At 36.9% G+C, this 27,314-nt stretch overlaps 1 protein-coding gene across 1 annotated transcript in view; it reads right to left on the bottom strand.

Annotated features, from left to right (window-relative positions):
* Window positions 1-847: 847 nt before the first annotated feature.
* The window catches only part of LOC136874151 (cyclin-dependent kinases regulatory subunit), a 42,499-nt gene continuing 16,032 nt past the window's right edge, over window positions 848-27,314 (bottom strand). The window contains exon 3 of the mRNA XM_067147718.2: window positions 848-7,327. Coding sequence (XP_067003819.1) covers window positions 7,263-7,327 — 65 coding nt within the window. The 3' untranslated portion in view covers window positions 848-7,262. The remainder of the gene's footprint in view (window positions 7,328-27,314) is intronic.

The raw sequence follows: 27,314 nt of genomic DNA, 5'->3' as shown, positions 1-27,314 counted from the left end.
AATAACAAAAGGATGCATTACATTGCTCATATGTAAGAGCTATCAATGATAAAATTATGGAAGGCAACCTGTGTAAATATGGATAAACAAAAGGGAGACTTCGACATTCATATGGCCGTTTTCCCCTGTCTCCTTTCATAAGATTCATACTTGCTTAGAAAGCTCAGACTGTTATTTCCTTAAATGAGTGTATAGATAACAAACAGAAATACTCCACTGTATTGCACACTTTATCGTGAGGATTCGTGCTGTCAGTCTACAGTGCGTTTCAGGCTAGCGTCTACTATTGGTCTTAATTTATTTTTTTGGTCTTCCAAGCAATTTGATGATATGGTTGACATCACTGCATTCTGTAGAGAATTCATGCTCGTATTTAGCAAAATTATGTAATTATGAGACTTAACGTTTGGCTTGCGCACCAATGAATTTAATTCTTTGTGGCAGGCGAAGAATAGCATGAAAGATGCTCCTATTTTGTCCTTGTACCAATATTGAAACAAACTATTGTCTTGTTAAACACGGGATGAACATTGTTTATGCAATGGAACATGGTGCATAACTTTGATGGTGCTGGTGCAGCACCCTGAAAATACTGTATCCAAGATGGTCACTCCAATTCTGTAGTGGCTAGTATCCAGACTTTCAGGACCATTTACCAAGTCATTCAGCTGTTGCCTGGGGTTCATGAACACAACTGTAACAGGCAACCCAAATGATGAACCACTGACAAATAATTTTCAACTTTGTCTTGAAATAACTGATGTACCTCTTGCAAATATGGACAGGAAGGAGTTTGTGAATGGTCAGGGTTTATGCAGCAAATAAAATATCAAAACAAAATAAAAAGCAATTTTATATAACTGCATTTTATTCAACACCATTTAGTACAAAAAATACATAATTTGTTATGATAGAACATGAAGTATTATTGAAATGAACAGTGACAGAACAAAAAGACAACCTCTTTAAAATTCAGATAAGGCACTTCATTGTACATATTTTCTGGCCTCAATGTTGGGCCTTTAGAGTCCCCTAAAAGCAATAACTATCACCACCCTCCAATAAGCTTAACAGCAGCAAAGTAAACAAATATTTAGAAGATTTTTAAAAATGACATTTATTTTACTCTTCTCAATAAAACAGCATTAACACATTTGAATAACAAAATAACATGTTAGCTCATGCTATGTATCTTGTTGTAAACCAAGTATCTAGAGTTATTACTAATGGAATGCCAATGAGTCTCAAAAATAGAAAATATTAACCAGATTTCAAACATGAATTTGTCTTTAATACATTTACTTATATATACACAGAAAAACATTTAATAAAGAACCCTGATTTATATACAACCTTCCAAAATTGTTCCTCTCAGTATCAAATTTTTGCTTCAACTGATATGTTTTTGTCCCAATATTTAACTGCTCAGTAATTTTCCTTACTGATTCATGGAACAGAAAGTTATCTGGAAAGATGATAGAATATTATAGGACATTTATACAGATATGTTACAATTCATACAGACTGACTGGCAAAAAATCTAATAATAGGAGTAAAATGGTACCTTGATTGCTGTTACCACTAATTAACAAAAATATACTAATTATATTTGTTCTACATCAGTGAGATATACATAAGTAATTATCAGCACTTAGCAATTGAAATCTCAGTATTTTACCTCCTGTACTTTCAAGCGTGTTTCTCAACAGGGTGTGTCAAACATTGCAGTTGGATTATGTTCATACATGCTGGGAGTTTTGAATGCGAAAATTAATCCACCACACGAAAAACTTTCTACAACCAGATTGCTAAGAAGAAATAAAGTAACTTATTCCATGCTTGTAATAGGAGTGGTGGGTACAGAACATTTGTTTATACTCTCATAAAATGTCCACAGATACTAGTACTATTGTTTGTTTGGGTGTAATACTTTCTGTAACAAAAGAGATACAAGTGAATTCATAGTTGAAAGCATCTAATTTTTATTATGTGAATTCATATAAAAAGATAGAGGATTCACGCACCGTACCATAATCTCGGCTCTCTAGAAGGTTGACCCATGGGCCAAACTACATCCTCACTTTGTTTTCACAAGATGTCCAATAATTTTAAGAGTTTAAAAATATCCTATATAATTGAAGATACAGTATATCCAGGATATGTTCTACAGGGCAACTCACGTTTACTCTTTAATGAAGTATCATAATCATCTAGATGTACAGTAAATTTGGTGAATTTCCTTGGTTGTTAATTAGTTTATTATTTTATTTTAACTGTATATATTAAGTATGCTTCTGACGCAAGTAAATAAATATGACAATTTTGGAGAATAATGGTAATTCCAACAGAGTATTTCTCTTGATCAAACCTAAAACTTGTGATTCAGTAAAGTAGGGTGATAACAGATGCTGTGGTGACTGCAGACATTTTTGTAGGAATAGGATTTTTAGTACATGTGACTAACCGTGCAAGGCTATTTTGTCAATTTCTTATATTGCAAATAAATATTCCAGAATCTTGGATGAATAATATGTGATTATGAATCCTAAAAACATCAGAAGGTAATTAAGGTATAATATAAACTCAAGGTAACAAGCAAAACAAAGTACATCTTAAAGCTATCATCAGTAAAGGAAGAAAATACTTTGGTGCAAGACCTTCTTATAGCTGTCCAGTCCACGGGGGATTACCTTTTATTGCTTAAGATATGTATTTAGGGAATAAGTGTGACTGAAGAGAAGAGATATACAGTATTTGCAAATAATATTTTGAGTACAGAGCACTTTGTTTCTATGAAAGTCTTGCACCAAAGTATCAATGCTATTATGCAGACATGGGGTAAAGTTTGTGGGAAATATTGCATCTGGCAACCCCTTTAGCTATGATGGGGTGAGTAATAATACTGATTTAAAGTTCCACTAATTAAAAATCAAAAGAAGGGCCTAAAGGTGTCAATCTTCTCATCGTGGGTTTAGTCAACTATTTCTTTGTGAAATGTCATACAGGTTTATAAATCACAAACACGAAGCTATGAGGATGAACAGGAATATGCGTTTCTGTCTACCTCTGTTTAAAAAAAAATATTTTGTTCCTTTTCCATTACATATATTTTGAAGTATCCTGATCACTGCTTTCAAAATTACAATTGATATCAACTGGAGATATACATATTACCCAGGGCTATCATAGATTACCTTTCCAGGTTCTCTCGTCAAATTTAATTAAAACCTAACTTTTCCGAGTATTTATACACACAGAAAAAATTCCTATGATTCCTAATCAATCAGGAAACCGTATACCGGTACCTTGCTTTTGCATCCTCTCTTTATTAAGTTGTATTTATAAACAAATGAATACACAGCAGCCGAGTCCATACAGTGATTATTATTAACAAAATTTGAGTCAGTGTAAAACTGTATACTTCATACCTGTATCGTACTACTAAAATAAATAATACTAATGTCATTAGCCCCACTGATTACAGTTGAACTGACAATGTCAGAGATACAGTACAATTCTATGCTGCATCACAAACAGTGTAACTAGTGGACAAAATGCATGTCATTATCACCACAATATTTATTCTTACAGAAAACCCAGCCCTATAATGATTTCCATGGATATAATGTGAAAGTGATAATTTCACATTCTGGTAAATTACAGTCAAATGAGTGTTCCAGAGACTGCCTCCTTTCAGATATACACTCAACATATTTGGCAATGAAAATGGATTTTTTATGAAGTCACCTTTGTTGGACACATTATGAATTTTATTTCATTAAACCATTCAACTTTTCAACATTCATAGGAGCTCTCCAAATCTTACAGGCCATTTTCAATGATACTATCAGGATATTATTTCTCAGTTACTTTTTATTATCAGACCTATTTCATTATCAATAGATTCATGTCTTTAGATTTAACACTGCCAACATTCAAACAGTTCCTGCATATTTCTGCTAGGATACAACTGGAATGGTAAAAATTGCAACCAACCTAAACTAGCATTAATCTAATACACATCTTTGAAAAATTTGGTTCTGTAATGTAATGAACTAACAGGTGTAGATTTAACAATTCTCTTAATTAAGGGTTGTTTCATTATGTAACAAGAAGGCAGATGACTCTGCAAACCAAATGGGAAGATCTTGTCATAGTACAAGACTTGATTCAATATGACATTTGTACTGTTGATCTCGCAATATTTGTATAATTAGGATATAGTAGAGATCACACAGTGTTTAACAAATAATTGTTCTGGAATATAGAACAGCAGCATATGAACAATTGTTATTGAGTACTCTAGTTTGCAACAAAACTAAAAATGCTGGCTTGTAAATAACGAACAGATTTCATGCAGGATTATTAACCAGTGACTAGTATTGCTGATAAAGTTGAAATTTATTAATGTAAATAGATCTTTTATAGGGAGCGACACAATTTTATAAAATTTGATCTATGCAATATCAGAGGGGTCGTGATAACACTGGCTATTCTCAAGATCATTTATTCTCCATGTAGAGTCACAACCTTTATAACAATTATCAATAAATACAGAAAATCAATTGAAAAAATTGAAGGAACTACCTTCTTCTGTCTCTGATTTTCAAGAATAAGAAACAAATAGTGAGTAGACTGAAAATCATAGTTGTGAATCTAGCACAGAAGAGGGATTAATGCCTTGAAAAGATTGTCTTCAGGAGACATCTAAACACTAAGAAGCCACATGATTGGTTGTAATTCCCTACCTTCATGTGTACACATTTTAGTAAACTGGGCTCATTATTTAAATCTAGTCCATCATGGATGATTTGTAAACTTCAAGGTGACACAAAAACCACACAAATTTGTCCAATCGACTCCTAGAAGAAAATAACATACTTCTATTGTTTAGGGAACTGCTTAACTTGCCTGAGAGACTTGAAAAATATACCTATCCACACTCAACATGGCCAAAAAGATATTTTACAAATTCCTTATATATAAATTAAAATAGGATCCCATCAAATTTCTTCGTAGCACAGGACAGGCTCCATAGTATTCAACTCCTATAAATAACCTATTCATATACTAACCTTTAATTTCTTTACATTTCTATAGCTAATTCACTGCCAGAAATGTGGAAGAAAGTACAAAACATTTCACTGATAAAAACTCATGAAACATAACTCCAAAACTTAAAACTATAACTTAGGATGATCAGAAATCATTAGGGACCTGTATATTTTTACATTCGCGATAAAACCACCTTTTATGAAACACACTCCAAAATGCTCAGTAAACTGTTTCTAGGCATTATTATGTATGTTAACCAAACTGTTTTATGAAATACCGGTAATGCAAATTTGTCTTATGAACTTTATGTGAAAAATACTGCAAAATCAAGATATGGACAGTGTCAAAACAGTGTTAACAATGGACATGCAGAGTATTATTTAATGATCTTCACGTAAAAATATAACTTAACAACAATTCTGCAACTGAAGTACTTGTCGGCAACAGTTATGTGATTGATGTATTCACTTCACGAGTGCCGCACACATAAGAAACATCTGCCGAAAATTATAATTCGTGGTACTGCGTGCTACAACTTACCATTATTGTAGACGCTCATTTAGAACTCAAAACAGTGAAGAGCTACAGGAGTGTTACGGTACTGCACAAACATTTCTTATCGTTGAAAAATACGTAAATGATCAGATTCACACCACCTGACTGGAAATCCCACATTTCCTGGTATCATACTGCTAAGAACCAGAGTTTACCATGTTACATTATTTAAATACTGGAGTTCATTTCTATTCAGTATTTTAATAATACAATATTTAATTTAAACATCTGAAGTTAAGATTCCTGAATTAGATTAAATATGTCATTGTACTCGTGCAGGGTTTCTACATCTACAAGTATAGTGTACTAGGATTCTGTAGGACAACTCTTCATATTTCAATCATGACACATTAATATATAACACATATTTTTAAGAAATAAAATGAGTTTAACATTTTAAAAATATTTCTTGAAGGAAATTGTATTAATCTACAAGCAGTTCTATTTCATAAAAATGAGAAGCAAGTTTTCAAGCTTTTTAGGCATTTTCAATCATGAAATTTCCAGTGTTTCACCCAAATGTGGCAGGGGACTCATCAGTTAGATTGCCATACTTTTTTTTTTTTGCTAGGGTTTAATATCGCATTAACACATCAAAAGTTTTCAGTGATGCAAGGATGGTAAAGAGCTAGGAATGGGAACGTAGTAGTCATGAACTTAAGATACAGCTGCAGCATTTGCCTGGTGTGAAAGCGGGAAACCATCTTCAGGGCTGAAGGCGGTGGGATTTGAACCCACCATCTTCCAAAAGCAAGTTCACAGATATACAATCCTAACCACATGGCCAACTCACTCAGTGATTGCCATACCTTATCAAGGCACTGGCAGCTAGTGCGCTTTTGAGATACCATTGCAAACTTACAAGGTGTGACCATCCAACTTAAGTGTCCACAGCCACACCGGGGAGAAATGATGGTAATTTAACAACTGGAAGAATCTAAAGAGCGTGAATACTTTTAACATTCGCAGCTGCTGAAATGAAATTATGTTCCCAACTGGGAAGAAATTAAATTCATTGGATATACTCTCAAATTAAATCATCAATTTTAAACAACCCATACGTGGGTCCAATTGTTTGTTAAGATTATAAAATCACAGTAAGAAATATTGATATCAAGGATATTTGATTTCATATATGTATATAATGTTAACACAATCCTCAAATAAAAATGCATAATGCTGTTAAAAAAGTGATTTAAAATCTGACCAAGAGATGAGGGAAAATTTACCTATAGGCCCCAACCAACTCGCATCACAATTCAGTGCATGAAACACTCAATTCCATTATAACGAAGCAACTTTTATAGTGACTGTATACTGCTTCTAGTTTAGACAAATTCTATGATCTGTATTCTTAAATATCAGTGCTTATTTCAGGATAATAGGACAATGATAGCAAAATACCAGCATGATACATTCAGCCAAATCAAAACTAATCATTCAATAAATATGGAGAGAAAACCACTGGCTTTTTCTTTTATTATGCTCACCAGGTTACCACGTCATTTACATGTGTAACAGTTTGGCACACAATATTACACCTACTGTATTTTCTCACGCTCATTATGTACCATGAAACTTACTTACTAATCTATTAACATATGTACAAAACTAATCTTAGCTTAAAAACATAAATCACAGCAGTCTCGCCATTACTTTCCATTCTGTTCTGAAGGTGGTGTTGTTATCTCACGTTTGAACAGCAAGATGTGAGGTTCTGTAAGAAAAAAAAAGAAAACAGTTTTACTAAACAGACACTACACAAAATGACTCCTATGTATAAAAGTATCCGGCCTTTCTCCCTCCCCCAAGAAAATAATTATTATAGCGCAGTAACACTGGACACAATGATGCAGGAAACAATCGTTTATTCATTTACTTATTATGCCTTTGTAGGTGGTGAAGTTAGGGCTCTTAGCCCTCTCTTACACTTAACCCACTGTAGTAATACATCAATCGCAGAGGTGCCAACCTCTAAAGGTTGGTTATCAGTAAACTCTCTCTCACAATTTTTTTTAGTCAAATCCAAAGCATACTCCTCCCTTCCCGATAGTGACACTTCCTTTGCCCTTCCTGTTAGCAATCTAATACTACAGAATAAAATGTGCACATTACCAGTTAGTTCTGTGATAAAACATTCTTTGTAAGCTAGCTTGTTTTGCACCCATCAGCTACTTTTCAGCGTAGGTTTTCTTGAAGCATCCTCCCACCCCGCCCCGTGATGTCATTTTGGTCTTCTGAACCATAAGCGACTTCTATGTATCTGTGCTTAATGTAGCCCTGAATTGCCTGATATTTTCCAACACTGAAAACACTTCCTGTGAGAGTTGTTGTCAGGTAACAAAAATACAAAAATTACATAAGGGTTTACAGTGGAAAAGAGCAATGAATTTCACAACGCTCACGGGTAGCAAAAGTCTGATGATGATGCTTGTAGTAAAGGGGCCTAGTATCCAGTAACTATTGAATACGGATCACTGCCAGCTCACAAGGTGTGAAATGAGGTTTGAGCAGTAATGATCGAAAGGATTGGATAGTTTTCGAACTTCCCTTTTTGTCATAGACTTTTTTATGATGTCACTATTCCGTAATAATTTCACCTTTGGCCGTAATGGTGAGGTGAAATTCATAACAGTTGGCACCTCTGCATTGGGAACAGAGCTTAAGAGTACATAATATACAGTGAATAATCTACACAGTAATACATTATACTTTTCTAAGTCACAGTCCTCGTCCTGTCATACAAATTAGTCAGCTGCATTCAGCGGATAGTCTCAGCAAGCGGTCTTAAATTTAGACAGGGAATTCCAAAGTCTGGAACCCGTCACAACAAAAGAATTATTTATAGAAGATTGAATAGGAACAGAAAGTGAGGACCCAGAGCAGGTATTACTGCTGTGAAAGGAGGGCAAGTACTTAAGACGGGATGAAATGTATAGTAGTATGCCTTCAGTGAGTAGCCAGTATATCTGTAATCACTGTGTGATAAATTCGTCATTTATCAGGTTTCAGCCATAAAACAGCATGTATGGAATGACATGTATCACAACTCGGATTGTAAATAAATCTAAGGCAACAATTAAGCTCTCGCTGAAGTTTCGAAGTCTGTTCCTCTGTTGCATCTACAAGATTGTCACAGTAGTCGAGGATGGGAAGAACTAGCGAAGGATGAGTATGACTCACATTAAACAACAAAATATTGCAGTTTTTTTTAAAGAGAATTAAGCATTGAAAATATCCTTTTACAAACATCTTTAATATGTTCTAACCAATTTAAAATTTTGTTCATTGCTCCACCAAAATTTCTCACCGTTTGCCCAAATGGAATTACTCTGCAATTCAGTATAACTGCAGGAATAGTTTTCAAGAGTTATAACACATTCCTTACAATTTGAGGTACAATGAAAAGAAATTACCGTATTCACGCAAATAATCACCACACCTTTATTTTAAAATTTCGAGGCACGAAATTGGGGTGCAGGTTTTATTTGCGTCAAGGTTGGCAACACGCTCCTGGCTCACCTAGTTTTTGATGTTGAGTGTACAGTTATGCTTTGTGTAACTGCAGATGGAAGAAAACTGTCCCCATATGTCATACTAGCTGATGTACCCGTACTTCGCTACGGGATTCTCAGAAAGACTGTCTGTTATTTTTCTACCTGAAGTCGTCAGTAGGAATGTAGCGATTAAAAGCAATGTTATCGTATAAAATACTCGATCAAATGAAAAACCGCACATTTTCTCACTTTTAGCGAACAGTACTACGGTTGATATGGATGTTGATTCCCATAGGGAACCTGAAACATTTGTTCCGAATGAGTAAATTTATAGCACACGGGGGCGAAACGCTGGCAACCAGGAATGAGTTAGCTGGAAAATTTACAATGTCCAATAACGGACCATTTATATTGGTATTATAAATTTACTCATTCGGAACAAATGTTTCAGGTTCCCTATGGGAATCAACATCTATATCATCTGATGGCCAAGCAGGCATCAATCTTTGGTAATGAGACAAAGTCTGTCATAGTGCATTGGCACTGCCGGTGGCTACAATTAGCCTACGCAGTGGCCTCCACGGTATGCACTAGCCATGCGTCTTGGTAGGTGTGCTAGGTACCAACTGATGAGCCCAGCCTAGCACACAGGGGCGAAACGCTGGCAACCAGGAATGAGTTAGCTGGAAAATTTATAATGTCCAATAATAATAATAATAATCTTATGGCCTCAGCTACCGTTTGCAGACATTTCGATTTGACGCCATCTGGCTGTGTGCTCGTCAATTTCGACGTTCCGGTTTACTCTGTCTGCCATCTAGCGGACCTAGAGTAAACCAGATCTCTCTTGGGCGTCTATGGCTGAGATTTAATTAATTTTGTCGCGTAAATACCAAATGTATCACCAAAGATCTTTTACATGCCGACATCGTACGACATGGAGTGTCGAATGAACTTTTTTCCGCCCTTCAAAAATCCGACTACCTCTGCCGGGTTTGAACCCGCTATCTTGGGATCCGGAGGCCGACACTCTACCATGGATCCACAGAGGCAGCTATAATAACGGACCATTTATATCAGTACTACGGTGCCGACCGCAGACAGCCGTGAACATTCCTCTGCCATTATTCCGTTAAATATGCACACTGCTTATTCTAATCAGTGCTTCAGAGTAGGGATTGAATAGCTCGAATGCTATGATGAACCAGTTTGTTACGTATCAGTAGTATCAGAAAATTTATGAACCTGAGGAATGGCATGCTAAAGAAGAAAGTTATCTAACTCCCCAACTACTTGCCGCCAATATTCAGGCAGGCTGTTATTTTCAGTACGACTGGGCGATCTGGCCGTGCGGTTAGGGGCGCGCAGCTGTGAGCTTGCATCCGGGAGGTAGTGGGTTTGAACTCCAGTGTCAACAGCCCTGAAGATAGTTTTCCGTGGTCTCCCATTTTCACATCAGGCAAATGTAACGTAATTAAGGCCAGGGCCACTTCCTTCCCAGTCCTAGCACCTTCCTATCCCATCGTCGCCATGAGTCCTATCTGTGTCGTCACGACGTAAAACAAATTTTAAAAAACTCAGTATAAAGCAGTAATCCCATCTATCGGAGATGAGCGGCAACAGAGACACAAAGCACATTACAACAAACAATGGTCAATGTAATGTTATTGTTGATCAATGTTATGAGCTTTCTGTATTGTAGGCTTTCACATTCAGTCTTCTTGTAATATTAGGGCTTCTTATAAAATTAATTATAGCGTAGACAGTAGTTCCTTATTCCTCGACTTTACATACTGATTTTATATTGTATATTGCTCAGAATTTGAAAAGAATGGTATTTCTGTATCGGTCGTGTCCATAGTAATAAGGAAATACATTTTCTACTTTTCTGTAATTTCTGTCTGTCTGTCTGTATGTATGTACACGCATCACGAGAAAACAGCTGAAAATAATTTAATGAAAATCGGAATGTAAAGTCGGGTGATGAACCGCTACAATCTAGGCTATAAATTATTTTAATAACGCTGAGTGAAATGGTAGTTTAGGGGAAGGCCTGAAATTTAATTCTCAAATATTTATGTTATTAGTGCTCGTGTCTTAATGAAAATCGCTAGACAAAGATGGGAAATAATTCGCTACAATATAGGCTATACACGCTGAGAAAAACTGTAGTTTAGGGGAAGGCCTAAAATTTAACTGTCAAATATTTATTTTATTAGTGGTCGTATCTTCACGAAAATTGGTATGCAAAGTCGGGGAATAGGTCGCTATAATCTAGGCTAGGCATAGATATCAAGGATAATTAAATAAAAAACCACCTATTCAATACTTTCCACGTTTAATGTGGTTATTATCTACATGATTTTATGTAGACTTATTTGGTCAGGTACATGTTTCACCCATTATTTTGGGCATCTTCAGCCTGTAAACAACCTTTAGGTCAAGGTTTGGGACCTTTTTAACCAATATAAACATACTAATATATACACTATATACAACATATACATTATATACAATATATACAAACATAAGTCAATACAGTAAAGTTTTTTGGTCCTAATCTATCTAATATGGAAAATGTCCAAAACTAAAATGGATCTTCTTTTCGGTGAAGAGGATTGCATATCGGGGTTTATGTGACCCCTATATCATATTAAGTACTTGACGTATCGTGTCTGGTGACAGGATGTGTCGTCAACAATAAGTGGAGATTTGGACTGATTGTAGGTTGGTCAAGATTGAAAATATAAATTTAAATTGAATGTGTTTTAACTTGGCAGTTCTGGTTAACTTAAAATGTTCAAAACTAAAAATAAAATGAAACAGATCTTCTTTTTCCTTGAGAAGGGGTGATATTAAAACTGGAGCTTGTTTGACCCACGATTTTCATTTTCATGTTCTTGACGTAACTAATATTTAAATGTGTTGTCGTGCACAAGTGGAGATTCAAAAGCCGATTGTTGTAGGGAGACTGGTCAAAAACGTTGTGAATGAAACTGTTAGCGTCTTGACTTTGGGTCTCATGTAACGTCAAGGAATTGACAAGAGTACAATATTTAGCTGTTTCATAGTTTTAGGCTGCTGCTTAATTGGGAAGAGACATCCTAGACACTTGATACAGTCTTGTGTGAAAATTGTTCCCGTTGATGTGTTGCTTGGTCTTTGGGAGGGATCTTAAGAATATCTGTAATGAAGTAGAAAAATAATTTTTAAATAATTTTTTTTTTGAGCACGCGTTGTGATAAAATGTATTAAATTAACACCTCTTAACTGTAAAATGACTTACTTGTTCAGTTAATACTAGATGGATCTGTCTGTTCCGGCAGCGTCTGTCTTGTCACCATTTCTACTCCTGGTGTTGTAGTGGTGCGGTAATGGAGGGGCGGGGCATGGAGGGAGAGTGGGGGTAGGCTGGTCTATGGGCGTGTGTGCTGTTGCTGGAGGGGAGTTTCTAGAAGCAATATGGGCGGGTTTAACTTTTGGCATGATGGATGAAGCATTTGAGTGTGGAGATTTAAATAATTGAGGGATTTTGTTTTGATCTGAATTCACGATATTAATTAATCTAAGTGTTAATTCGTACAAAGGATTTTTAATTTCATTGACGTCGTTGAGATTTTTATTTTTATTGTAGGTTTGGTCTAAAAAGATGTGTAGGTTTTCCAGTTCATTCATTAATTTCCCTTTACCTATGCTTCTAATGATGGTAAGATCTTTCTCTATGGATGTAAAGTGATGGCCCGTTTCTCTCATATGTTGGCTCATCGCTGAGTACTTATTGTGTAATCCTCTTCACCGAAAAGAAGATCCATTTTAGTTTTGGACATTTTCCATATTAGATAGATTAGGACCAAAAAACTTTACTGTATTGACTTATGTTTGTATATATTGTATATAATGTATATGTTGTATATAGTGTATATATTAGTATGTTTATATTGGTTAAAAAGGTCCCAAACCTTGACCTAAAGGTTGTTTACAGGCTGAAGATGCCCAAAATAATGGGTGAAACATGTACCTGACCAAATAAGTCTACATAAAATCATGTAGATAATAACCACATTAAACGTGGAAAGTATTGAATAGGTGGTTTTTTTATTTAATTATCCTTGATATCTATGCCTAACGTCATCTTCAATACGGAACAATAATGAGAGTTGTTACTTGTAATAATCTAGGCTATCAATAATGTTATTCGCACTAAGGGAAATGGTAGTTTAGGGGAAGGCCTGAAATGTAATCTATATATGAAATAAGTGTTTTGCCTGTGCATTGCTCAGAATTTGAAATCAATGATATTTCTGTATCTGTCATGTCCACAGTAACAAGGAAATGAATTTTTTTTACTTTTCCGTAATTTCTGTCTGTCTATGTACGTACTCGCATCAATAGAAAACGGCTGAAGAGAATTTAATGAAAATCGGTATGTAATGTCGGGTGATGAACCACTGCAATTTAGGCTACAAATTATTTTATTCACGTTGAGTGAAATGGTAGTCTAGGGGAAGGCCTGAAATGTAATTCTCAAATAAGTTATTTATGTTATTAGTGGTCGTATCGATAAATACTACATAACTAACATAACTTTAGTTATGTCGTAAGTTAGTCGTAGTTATGTAAGAAGTTATTAAATTTCCGATCACTTATGTCTTATACATTGTTACCGTACCGCATATAATCAGAGATATTCATGAATTTGAATTTTTGTTACTAAGTCCATATCAGCGCCGAGTCACGAGAAAATGGGTAAACAGAATTCAGTGAAAATCGGTATGTAAAGTCTGAGAATAAGAAACTACAGTCTACGATATAAATAATTTTGTAGGACACCCTAATATCACAGAGTCGAAAGAAAACTAATGTGAAGGCCTGCAATATAGAAAGCTCATAAACTTTATCAACACTAACATTACATTGACCATTGTTTGTTGTGATGTGCTTTTTGTCTTCCGTTTCCTCTCATCCCCGATAGATAGGATTACTGCAGTGTACCGAGGTTTTTTAAAATTTACTTGATATCGCACCGACACAGGTAGGTCTTATGGCAACGATGGGATAGGAAATGAATACTGGTGTGAAGGAAGCGGCCTTTGCTTTAAGGTACAGCCTGGTGTGACTGGTGTGAAAATGGGAAACCATGGAATACCATCTTCAGGGTTGCCGACAGTGGGGTTCGAATCCACTATCTCCCGGATGCAAGCTCATAGATGCGCGCCCCTAACCACACGGGCAACTCGCCTGGTCGTACCGACTGTAACAGCCTGCCTGTATATTGGCGGGAAGTAGCTGGGGAGTAAGATAACTTTCTTCTTTAGCATGCCATTCCTCTGGTTCATTCATTTTCTGATATATCTGGTACGCAACACACTGGTTCATCATAGTATTCACGCTATTCAATCCCTACTCTGAGGCACTGATTGGAATGAGTAGTGTGCATATTTAACAGAATAATGACAGGAGTGTTCACGGCAGTCTGCGACCTGGTTATTCCAGCTCTGGAACTTTGGACTCTTAGATCGGCACCGTAGTACTGTTCGTTGAAAGTGATAAAGTGTGCGGTTTTTCATTTGATTGAGTATTTTATGTGATAACATTGCTTTCAATCGCTACATTCCTACTGACGTTTTTGTAATGACCTATGTTGAATTCAGTTAGGAAAACCACCAAGTCAGTCTTTCTGAGAATCCCGTAGCGAAGCACGGGTACATCAGCTAGTTTTATATAAATAGATTTCACCCGATGAGTGCTACGCCCACCTACAGACGGGCTGACACGGTCAGTCCAGCAGGGCTACGCCTGCCTATAGACAGTCCACGAGAACTTTAATTTCTTTGAGTTTCCCAGTTCACTCTCGAGTGCCAATTCGATCTCTGGCATTTTCTGCCATCTGTTGGGTATTATGCAGAACTAATTGATCATGACATAGCTTCGGGAAGTAACTTACAGAGCTTTTTGTAGACGTCTGCAGAATTCATCTATGACGTAAACAAACATGGCGGAACAACACGCTAGTTGCTCTTGCAGCAATGTTATTTTGGATCAAAGAATCTTTCAGTTAATAACCACATCGGAAAATGATGATGATTTTAATGTATTGTTAAGCAATTTAAGTGAGAGTGATGCAGAGAGTGCTAAAAATAATTTAAGTGAGAAAGAAATAGAGCCGCCTCCTAAACAAAAGAAAAACACAGTGAGTTCAAAAGCTATTTCATCACTATTTTTGTGGCAGACGGATGATTTTTCTCCACCAGACTTTCAAGTAACTGTGGCAGACTCTGGGAGCCAAGTAGTGTTTTATGACAACCAAAAAATCATTGATTTTTCTAAAACTTCTGTGCCAGTGGAGTTGGTGCAGCTAGTTGAACAAATCAGTATCACAACCGGTGGAAAACATGAACTCTTAACACATTCCAGGTTTAGAAAGTATTTTAAAACATCAACTCATGTACTTGTACGGTGTTACATGTATTATTTGCTTACAGATTTTAGGAAATCATTTTATTTTGGGCTCTTTGACTGTGTAAAAATGTGATATACTCATGAGCACAAAAAGTGTATTTTTTTTTTTGCTATTTGCTTTATATCGCACCGACACAGATATGTCTTACGGCGACGATGGGATAGGAAAGGCCTAGGAATTGGAAGGAAGCGGCCGTGGCCTTAATTAAGGTACAGTCCCAGCATTTGCCTAGTGTGAAAATGGGAAACCACGGAAAACCATCTTCAGTGCTGCCGAAAGTGCCGAAACAATTGTTTTCTTTGAAAATGACATTGAACATAAGGGTAGAATTTTCCATTTGCATTAAGATTTATAAAGAACCAACATTTATAAACATTTTAAGCCATTCACCCCACTGATAAGTTAAAAATTGAGGCTTCTACAATTTTTTTACATAGGAAGAAAAAACTCAGCACTTAAAAGGTTAAACAGAATACAATTCAGACTTAATTCTAAACTGCCTTTACATTCTAAAAAATAGTATTATACAGAGTAATTTTAATTTAATTAAATATTTCTCCGCATCACGATAGAATGTGTCTTCCAGAACGTACAGCGGTAGCTTTCCACACTTTCACTCACTTCGGTGTGTCTATAATGTGTTTCATAGTTGAAGTTTGAGTGAAATCGTGATTCTTTTGTATCAATATCACATAGCAGGCACTGTGCAGACTGGCAAAACTGGCGATGCCGACAATTAGCGAAAATGCCTGGCTCATAATTATAATCAATGCGTATGCACCGAACAATATTGTCAATGCCGATGAAACTGTATTTTTTTAATGCCAAGCCCAAACGGACTTGTGGTACTCTACTGTGTTGCAATGCAGATGGAAGCGAAAGACTTCCTCCCCTCATCATAGGAAAGTTCGATAAGCCACGATGTTTTAAGGGTGTTTGACACTTTCCGTGCTAGTACAAGGCATCTAAAACTGCAAACAGTATAGTAAACCAAAAAGATAAAGCACTTGCAAGAAGGGAAGCCAGCATAATTTGTTTTCGTCCTTGAATCGTGTTTCTTCTCACGTTTCGTAAGGTCATGTTTGCCACTGATTTATCCAAATGCATTATTTGAATAATGTAAATGCACGTAGTGGATACATTTCGGAAATAGTTTTTCCATGGTATTTTAGAGGTTTAAACCGTGAATCAAGGACCAAGGTGATTGCATGCATTAATGGGTCTTAGAATACTTTGTTATGCAGCAAGGGTTAACACTATGAGAGAACTTGAGAAGTGCCATGGTGGCGGGAAATCTTACAAGGAGAGTCACTGTGCTGTAGTGCAATGCAAACGGAAGCGACAGATATCCTACAGGCTTAATCCAGTTATAAACTTGTCCTAACTTCATTTTTCACAAAACTTCCTTTTTTATTATATAAAAGACTGGTGGGGGATGTAACGAGCTAAGTCCATCAAATACAAAGTAAAAGAAGCGAGAGACATCCTACTTCCTCCCCTCGTCATAGGAAAGTTTCATAAATAACGATGTTTTAAGGGCATAGGATACTTTCCGTGCAAGTACAAGGCATCTAAAATGAATACAGTACAGTAATCCAATGAATAAAGCACTTGCACAGGGAAGCCAGCATAGATTCTCCTTGCCTTTGAATAAATCTTTTCTTTCGTTGCATGGGGTTATGTTTGCCAGTGAATTATCCAAGTACATTTTTTGAAAGCTGTATATGCACCTTGTTGGAAACATTTTGGAAATAGTTTTTTCGTGGTATTCGAAAGTTTTAAACTGTGAATCAATGTTAACTGCTTGCAGTAATGGGTATTAGAATATTTTGTGACGCGACAAGGGTTGGCATTTCTTAATTACAAGTTGGCAGTTAATTCAAAATCATGCAATTTTAATTCCGATTTCTGTGTTCCAAAGACCTCCAATTAACGAGGTTTTACTGTGTCGCAAAACTAACATCGGAATGCGCCTGTGTATCTGTTTCAAGTGTTTACATTGGACAAAAAAAATTATACACCACCAAGTAAAGAGACCCCGTGTGAAGTGTTTTGGACATGGTGTGTGATGAATTTGTAAGTAATTTAGGAGAGAATTCTAGTGATGCAAGACACAACGAATCTTCTACTCTACAGTGAAGCGAGCCTATTGCAATTTCAGATCAATGAAATACTGTAACGTAAGTAGACCTATTTGCTAATTTCCATGGCAAATATATTTCATAGCAGTAATAATGTATTTTTCTCTTCGGGCAAAGGAGCTATATAAAAAAAATTTACGTTCATATTTGCATAAAGACCACGTGGACCTCGCAGAGTGATATTGAATGTTATTTATGGCTACGTTACTCTTTCGATGGAAGGAATTTTAGTTCATTTCATTTTTTTTAAATGAGCCTTCTTAAAATTAGGGTGTGAGGATTATTCACGTAAATACGGTAATAGTCTGTTGGTCGAAGTAGTATGATTTCAATGTTTAATACAGCCTGGATGTTTATAGTGACAAATGTGCTACTAGGAGAGTAAGTATGGTCGCCGCAGTTTTTGTTTCATTGCGTGTAATGTCCTCAGTCACTTTCAGCAGGGCTGTTGCAGTGTTGTGTCCCTTCTTGTAGCTAGATTACAATGGGTCTAGGAGGGAACGGTCAGTTAAGATTACAACACCTGATCACGAACCAGATGCTCAAGTGCTTAGGAAATTGCAGGGAGAATAGAAATGAGTGTGTAGTCAGATGGTTAGAAAGAACTTGATTTTTTACGCACAGGGATAATATTAGCTTGTTTCCACAGTCAAGGAAACGTTCCGGTTGTAAGGCAGAAGTTAAAAATGTGGGTAATGATTGGTAAAACAGCATCAATAATGTCGTGTACGAAAGTTCTCCTCTGGCCTTTGATTTGAGAGAATATAAATACTCTTAACATTATTAGTACAGGTAGTGAGATGAAATGAAATGATGTTGGTCAGGTAAAGGGTTAACTATGGAGCTGGGCACTGAGTGAGGGGAATTTAGTACATTAGGTGGTATTCTTTCTTCAGCAAAATATTAATTTAACTTACCGAGTGGTATGTTCAGCACATGAGGTTGTTACTGAGGTTTTCCTATGCCTAAGGAATGAAGTGTGTTCCAAGCACTGTTAGAACTGATATTTGTACTTATTATTATTATTATTATTATTGATTTAAGCCCACTAAGGAGCGCTGATGACTAGTTCTTCCTCGATGCTCTTCTTCGTTCCCAATATCTCTGGAGCCCTGCTGATAATTTCTCCTTTCTCTCCTGTAAAAGGGGCTTCCGACTTCTAGGGACTCTTAGGTGGTGGTGTCCAAGACTGTACCATAGAACAAAATCTGGAACGGTCTTCTATATCAATATCTGAAATCCCAGCCGAATCCAAGTCCTTCATTAAGCCACAAGCTTCCAGTCTTGTAGCTTTTAACCAAAGAGAAGATCTTCTTGGTAAACCTGTTGCTGTCCATTTGTTGTAGGTGTCCGTAGAACTTAAGCCTCCTACGTCGCATGCTGGTATTGGCTGATGCTAACTGTCGATACAGCTCAGAGTTTGATTTAAGTCTGTAGGTTCTGCCTGGGAGCAATCTGGGTTCATGAATTTTCTTGAGGATACGTCTTTCGGCTTTCTCTAGATCATCCATGGTGCCTTTTTTGTTCATCAGGAGGGTCTCTGAGGCGTACAAAATCTGTGGTCTGACAACAGTTTTGTAATGACAGATCTTGGCATTTTTCGATATGCACCTCTTATTATAATGATTGTGGGATAGTTGGTACGCTACATTGAGTTTGTTACATCTTTCTAAGATGGATGTACCGTCTCTACCATTGGGGTGGACCCATTCATCAAGATAGCGGAAGCGATTGACTCTCCCAATCGTTCCATGTATGGTCGTCAGAGGAAGGTTTCCAGGATGCCGAGTCTCAAAGTACTTGGTTTTGTCATACGATATCTGTAATCCTGCCTTCACTGCTATCTCGTGCAGGGCTTCGATAGCAATGAGAGCATCCTTAGAGTTGTTGGTTAGGATTGCAATGTCATCTGCGAATGCTAGGCACCTGATCTCAATCTTTCGGGACCCGGCTCCAATGGCAACTGGTTTGATTTCTAGACTCCTCAGTGTACATTCCCAGTTCTTGATGACTTTATCAAGCACTAGATTAAACAGAATGGATGAGAGGCCATCGCCCTGTCGTACTCCAGTTTTTATCTTGAAACTCCAAGATAGTTCTCCCCTGAACTTCACCTTAGATGTTGTATCCGTAAGAGTCTGTTGGATGAGGGTGCGTGTGTTGTAATCGACACCTCGTTCTTGCAGTACGGAGAAGAGTGTCTAGCGGTCGATGCAATCATAAGTTGTTTTTTTTTGTAAGTAAGAAAATTTACTGTTTCCAACAAGCTGTTTAATTCGATTTCTAAGGACACAGTGGTTTTCAAAGACACTTTGATAATGAGTGTTTAACACTTTAGCGTCGACATGTACATTTGCTTTTTCTGCGGTAAACTGCTGAAATGCCGTATACATTTTTCAGGTTGTTGTGGGTTACGGATGTTCGTAATTTCATTCGTAGATGATAATCAAAGACATATTTTATGTTCAAAGTTACTATTTTTGTGTCCCCCCATTGGGGTGACATATGGTTATTAGGTTGACTATGCAACAGAGAAAGCGCATGTCACCCCTACAGGGGTGACGTAGGGGTGACGGCCTTTTTACCTTTGTTGTTGTGGAACACTGTGCTCTGTACTGTGAGCTGTTGATTTACGCGCCTTTCAACGAGTTCCTTGTAATTTACAGTTTTGTGACAAGAAATTAATTCATGTTATGTGTTTCTGTGTTGAGTAAGCCATGATTACCGATAGAGAGATAGAAGAACAACCTGAAAAGGGCTCGAGTGTTGAATCAAGAGATGTTGACATTTAGGATTTGCAATGTGATGCCACCTTTTCCGAGTCAGAATTCAACAATAGTTTGTGTAGTGAGGACACTAGCAAATGTCAGAGAAATTCCACTGTTTGTTGCGCAATGCCCAGCGTGCTGAGAAAGGAATGGACACTGCGCTGCACTCTATGAACACCTTACGTGAACAAGCAATGCAATACAACAGCAAATGGTAGCTCTAGTTTCGTGCGACAGCCTAAAGTTGAAACGCCTGGACACACTGCCGTGTCACCCCATGAGGTGTGACATACTATATTTTGTATGAGGGTCCCTCACCCCACATGGGGTGACATCGTCTTCAAAGTGTTAAAGAGTTGAAAAAGTGCATCGTGGGGGGTCATCATATTTTTAATTTCAGTATTTAGCCAAGGACAGGAGGGATGAGTAATTTATCTGTTTTTTAGGGGTGTGTTTATTGTACAGAGCAATTACAAGTGGGTTAAAACTTATCTTTCGTGTACTGTCCAACAAGAGTACGTCATTCCAGGATAGACTGTAAGCGTCATGTCAACTCACCCATATTAGTGCCTTTTGTTTTTCTGAAAATAACACACGCATTATGTATTATGCCTGAAGTTTTGTGGACACATCAGAAGTAATTTTTAGACACCTAGTTTGTAAGGTTATTTGTAGAACTAGAAATAAGTAATGGCACACATGAATTATGTACCAGTAGACACTGTGGATGCTCAAGAACGCAAAGGAGTGTTTACACACTGGAGCAGACACAGGTAGTGGTGATTTTTGTTTGAAGAGGAAGTACAACTAGGTAATCATCAACTCTTGGAGCAGACAGAGGGACTGGTATTTGCTGTAAGTCATCTGTTATCCAAATGCATGCAAAAGAGAGGAATGAAAAAGTTATTTCATGTCAGTAATAGTAAAACTGCATGATTGTACATGAAATGTTATGTAAAAAAGAAAAATAAAGCATAAACAATACATACTCTTGTGCCGAGGTTTACACCTTCAACCTTGGGGTTCTGGAGCGAGCATGCTACCACTGAGCCAACTGGACACTCAGCATGAAGTCTGAGCTACGGAGACATGTTGGACAAAGATGACCATCTTCCTCTATTATATGCCTGGTCCAATGTAATATTAACCCTGAGGCCTTGGGTAGCACATATTACATGTTCATGTAATTTTACTGTATGTATACCAAAATTCCCTGTAGTGAGTGTGGATTCACCTAGCAAACTTCCCCGTGATGACCATTACGCCTCATGCAACGCCCATGGGACTAACTTTTGCGACTACACAGATGGGCCATTACTTATTTCCAGTACTGTACATCATGTTTGGCCAGGAATTACAGATGATTTAGAGCAAACACTTCATAAAGTTTTCCCAGAAGTTTAGAGATACCCAAATGGAAAAGACTGACGATTGATTGTTGTTTCTTGATTTATGAATTTCATTTTCCGTATTTTCCTTTTATGACGATTGATTGTTGTTTGTTGTTTACAGGGGCCTAACATCAAGGTCATCGGCCCCTAATGGTACGAAATAAGACGAAATGAAATGACAAATGAAAAGTCCCAAATCCTCCACTGCCCAGAATTCAAAGCGTGAGGACAAAGAATAAATGGATGGAGATGAATTTAAAACTATCAGTGGATAAGACACACAGTGCCTCACCTGCACAGAAGCTGGCACAAAACAATAGTATTACTGACCAAGGGACTGCTTCTATAGCACGACGCTGAATCAATTATGCTTACAGTCGAAATGGGTCCAAAATCCAAGTCATCAGCCCCTCATAATGCTATTTATCGCTAGGAAAGGAGAACCGTGCTATTTGTCATGTTGCAGTACTAATCAAGAGTAGTGTAGACTTGCGGTATTCCACATGTTATAGTACTATTCACAGGTAGTGTAATGCGCACATGTAACACAGACCTAGGGTGTTTCACACATTGCGGCACTATTTACAGGCAACGCAAACCTATGGCGTTCATCACGTAAGTGGGCTAACCACAGGGACTCGTACTATTCCATGGTATAGTGGGAACTGAGCATAGGTAAAGCAGAACCATGGTGTCACTAATCCCATGATGTTGCTCATATAGGGGTACGAATCACAGGTACTGTAAGACCCACATCCTGATTCACACACTGTTGCTACTAATCACAAACCTATTGCGTACCTAACGTAGTGGTACTACATGCAAGTAAATGCGACCCATGGTGTTCCCTGCGTGATGGTATTAATTACAAGTAGTCTCATGGTTGTAATTTGATCATTACTTGGTCGCCCCTTTTAGTCGCCTCTTACGACATGCAGGGGATACCGTGGGTGTATTCTTTGCCTGCGTCTCCTACCCACAGGAGGTAGACCAAGAGAGAGAAGAAAGAAGTAGGGATCCGTCACTTCGAAAAATGAAGTAACGGACGAAGAAAGGCTAGGGCCATGAAGGGCATGAAAATGAAAGAATCCCTAGGCCTCGAATGCTCTAATACCACTGAGGCCGGAAAAGAACAAGAGTCGACCAAGGGAGGTCAGACAGGATAGATGAAAGTGAGGAGCTTGATGTTGATACTTGTTTTAAGGGGCCTAACATCTAGGTCATCGGTCCCTGATGGTACGAAATGAAATGACAAATTAAAAGTTTTAAATCATCCACTGACCAAAATAAAAAATGGCATGAAGAATGAATGGATGGATATGAATTTAAAACAATCAGTGGATCCTACCAAAAAACTACCATAAAAAATAGTATTACTGACCAAGAGACCACTTCTAAAGAACAATCCTGAATCGAGGATGCTTGTTGTCTAAAGGGGTCCAAAATACAGGTCAACGGCCCCGCATAATGGTACTTATCGCTAGTGAAGGAGAACCATGGTATTTGTCTTGTTGGGGTACTAATCAAAAGTGGCATAGACTCACGGTGTTCCACACATGATGGTACTAATCACAAGTATTGGACGTCGTACAGGTAACGCAGACCTATGGTGTTTCTCATACAATGGCGCCACACATAGGCAAATATACAATATTAAATAGAAGGAAGGATCCACCTTTCAATACTCCGTTATTAAGTTGAACAAATAGAAGTTACAACCTGTTCATTTGGGACCGGTTTCAACACATTTGAAGTGTCATCATCAGCCAATTAGCAAAGCAGTGCAAAAATTAAGTCATAAAGATCTAAAAACAACTAACACAATGATCACAGGCAAAAAATTAACACTATTTCGACGAAGCAATTCCAGTTGATGTTCATAACACAATGATCACAGTCAAAAGAGTAGAAAGAAACACCACTATTTCATGCCGAAACAAATCCAGCTGAAGTTCATAAGCAGGTCTAGTACAATCCTGTTATGGCGCATTCACATATGAAGACGTAAGATGTTGTATATCGATCAATAACGAGTTAAAGGACTTGATCTAATATGCAAATTTGAAGGATAACTTGTTATGAAATTGAACTTGTGATATGCATTTATGTATAGTTGTTGCTAGGGAGGTCTTGTAGGCATTTGTTTCTCCGGCCGAAGAGTAAAAGGTGACGTAATTGAAGTCTTAGGAAAACATTGTAGGACTTAATTTCGACAATTTGAAGCGGATATATAAATTTTAAAATAATTTAAATCGTTAAAAAGAATAAAACCAAATTAAAATATATAAAAATAGGAAGAAATTTTAAAAGAAATTACAATGTGAGGCTCAACTCGAAACAGCTTGCCGTGGTGATTGAAAAATGAATGGGAGATGATAAAGAGAGAAAAGGGTGGGGAATAATGAGCGCTTATTGGAGGGTGGGAGGGAAGGGAGAAAACAGGGGGAGGGAATCTAAGGAGGATCATGGGGGTGTTGCGGAAGGGGGAAGTGGCATGAGAGGGTATTGTGTAAATTGTGAAAGATTGATCGCTTGCTTGTTGACTTCAGGTTATTTAAAATGGAGATGAGAAAATCAAAAATGTTCTATTGTAGTGAAAATATGTTTTTTGTCATGTATATGTTGCCCCACTGCTCAAAATCTGTTATATTTAATTGCATTAACATGTTCAAAGTACCTAATTTTGAAGTTACGACCAGTTTGACCGATGTAAGAAGAGTTACAGTTGCACTTAAAACGGTATACGCCTGATTTAGAAAAGACAAGTGTTTTATTTAAGGAGTTGGAGTTATGTAATAATTCAAGGTTTCTATTATTAGTTCGAAAAGAAATCATGGTACTGTGTTTTTTGAAGACATTAGCAATACTGTAGGCATTTATATTGAATGTGAATGTGGAGTAAGCAGCTGGTTTAGGATTATCTTTGAAGAGTGTTGTATTAGGACGGTGTTTAAATTTGTTAATAATTTGTTCAATAAAATATCTGTTATAACCATTAAATTTGGCAATGGAGCGGATGATATTTAGCTCTTTATTTAAGTTATCCTTTGACAGCGGAATTTTGAAGGCACGGTTAACCATACTGTTGTACGAGGCACGTTTATGTGTCTGTGGGTGAAAAGAGTCTTGTTTTATGGTATTAGCTGTATGTGTGGGTTTTCTATAAATCATATATGATAATGAGGAAGGTAATCTGCTTATTGTTATATCTAGAAAATTAACTGATTTGTTTGATTCTGTTTCAAGAGTGAATTTAATGTTCGGATAAATTTTATTGAGGCTATTAAGAGCAGATGCTGCATTAATAACTCTAGGATTACAAATGTGTCATCTACATATCTTGCCCAAAATAATACATGTTTAAAGTCATCGTCGTTATCAATGAAATTGTGTTCTAAAAAGTCTAGGTATATTTCCGCTAGGATCCCTGAGGCTGGAGAACCCATAGCCAAACCATCTTGTTGATAAATTATATTGTCGAAGATGAAGTTATTAACTACTAATTTTAAGATGGTCATAAAATCGTTAATTTCAAGTTTGCTTAAGCAATTATATGTGTTTAAATTCTTCTCAATAATAGGAAATAATTTTTTGATATTAATGCTGGGGTACATATTGACAATATCGAAAGAGCGTAGAGAATGGTGTGGTTGGATTTTAAGTTATTTAATTTCTCAACTAGTTCTATGGTGTTTTTTACAGACTTATTCGATAAAAACTTGTAATTATTCTTAAGAAATTTTTGAATGAATTGTGCTAATTTGTAAAGTGGGCTGGGTCTGTAATTATTAATTGGTCGAATGGGGACGTCAGTCTTATGAATTTTAGGGAGAGATTTTGGGGTTGGCAGGCCTGGATTCATGCTTAATAATCTTGTTTTTTTTTTTCATGTTCAGTAAATAAGAAAGAAGAGTTCTTTAGGGTTTGTTTAAGGAGACGTTGAATCTGTTGAGTAGGATCTTTCTTTATTATAGAAAAGGAATTATTACTGAAGAAAAGTTTGGTTTTTTCGATATAATCAACTTTATCCATTATTACTGTAGAGTTACCTTTGTCAGCTTTTGTGATAATGAGGTTATGGTCTTTAATTTTCTTTTTAAGGTTAAGAATATGTTTACGTTCATTGAAGGGAATAGTGTTGCTATTATCGTTATACTCCGTACGGCTCTACTTCTAAATTGACGTTTTAGCAGATTTTGGCTCTGTCTGGTGGTTATGCGCTGAAGCATAGACATCCAACCAATCCCAAGCTGCCATTCATATCGTTTTATATCGGCAGAGCACAATCTCGAAACTTAGTTGCCAACTCTAATATTTACATTCACCACGTGGTTAACCTATTTCGCTCAGCGTGTATGGTATTCGGTACGCTTCGTGATCTTTTGCATTTTCTTTCAATATTTAGTGTGTTTTTCATATTGTTGGAGGGTTCCAGTGACTCTGAGATCAGTAGTGTGTTCGCTTTGTAGGCGATAACCTCCTTTCTGTACCAGCCATTAGCCTTAGTGATGTGTTATTTCCTCGTTCTCTTTTATTGTTAATAATATATTCTCTTTTAGTGCCAGATATTGTTAGAAAGTGTAGTTCTTGTGAATTTGTTTTCAATCCATATTCATTCGTTTTTCTGAGTACTGTATTGCAATTTAAAAGGGCTGTTTACCGCGGTCATATTGCACCAGCTGTTCTCGCAGGCGTAGCGCGCTGGCAACAGAGGGAAGGTGATGCTCATTTGTTTTGCGAAGCTTCAATTTAGAAGTAAGGCCGTGCGGAGTATAGGGGTGTAAATCTTAGTAAGTTTCCTTTTTACGTCAAGTCTAATTTCGTCTTGTAAACCTAAAGGCATTTTATTGATAGCTAATTCAGATTCAGTGATTATATTAAATACAGTGTTATTTTTATTTAAGTTAGGCCAGTTATGTTCAGGGCCTTTCGATAGGATTAAGTTGTCATTATCATCTAGGATTGTTTTGGATAAGTTGACAACAGGCTAATTATATTGTCGTGATTTTTCGGTTCTTTAGATAATTTAGTAAAAGGTTTTCTTGTCATAGAGATGTTTTTGAGATTGTTGAGCATTCTATCTAAAGTTGATTACTTTTTGGAAAGTGTAATGAATAACTTATCTTCTACATGGGTCTGAAAAAAAAATCCCATTGAGCGCTTGATAGTAGGCGAGTTGCTTCGAGGTGAGACTCATAAAGAGGATTGTTCAGGATAGATTTCTTCTTATAAAGGAATTTAATTCACAATTCACAACACCACAGATCGAATTGCCAAGGTCCTCCGCAAACACAATATAAAAACCGTGTTTGGCACCGCCACTATCGTTGGGTCATGATGTCATGTTCCAAGATGGTCGAGCTCTTACCCACACTAGACACTACAGGTCCAGGATTATACGGGAAGCTGTGGAAATACGTAGAATTCCTAACAATTTCAACAGGGAC

Source organism: Anabrus simplex, chromosome 5, assembly GCF_040414725.1.
Source record: "Anabrus simplex isolate iqAnaSimp1 chromosome 5, ASM4041472v1, whole genome shotgun sequence".
Lineage (NCBI taxonomy): Eukaryota > Metazoa > Arthropoda > Insecta > Orthoptera > Tettigoniidae > Anabrus > Anabrus simplex.
This window is presented reverse-complemented; position numbering and strand designations above follow the sequence as displayed.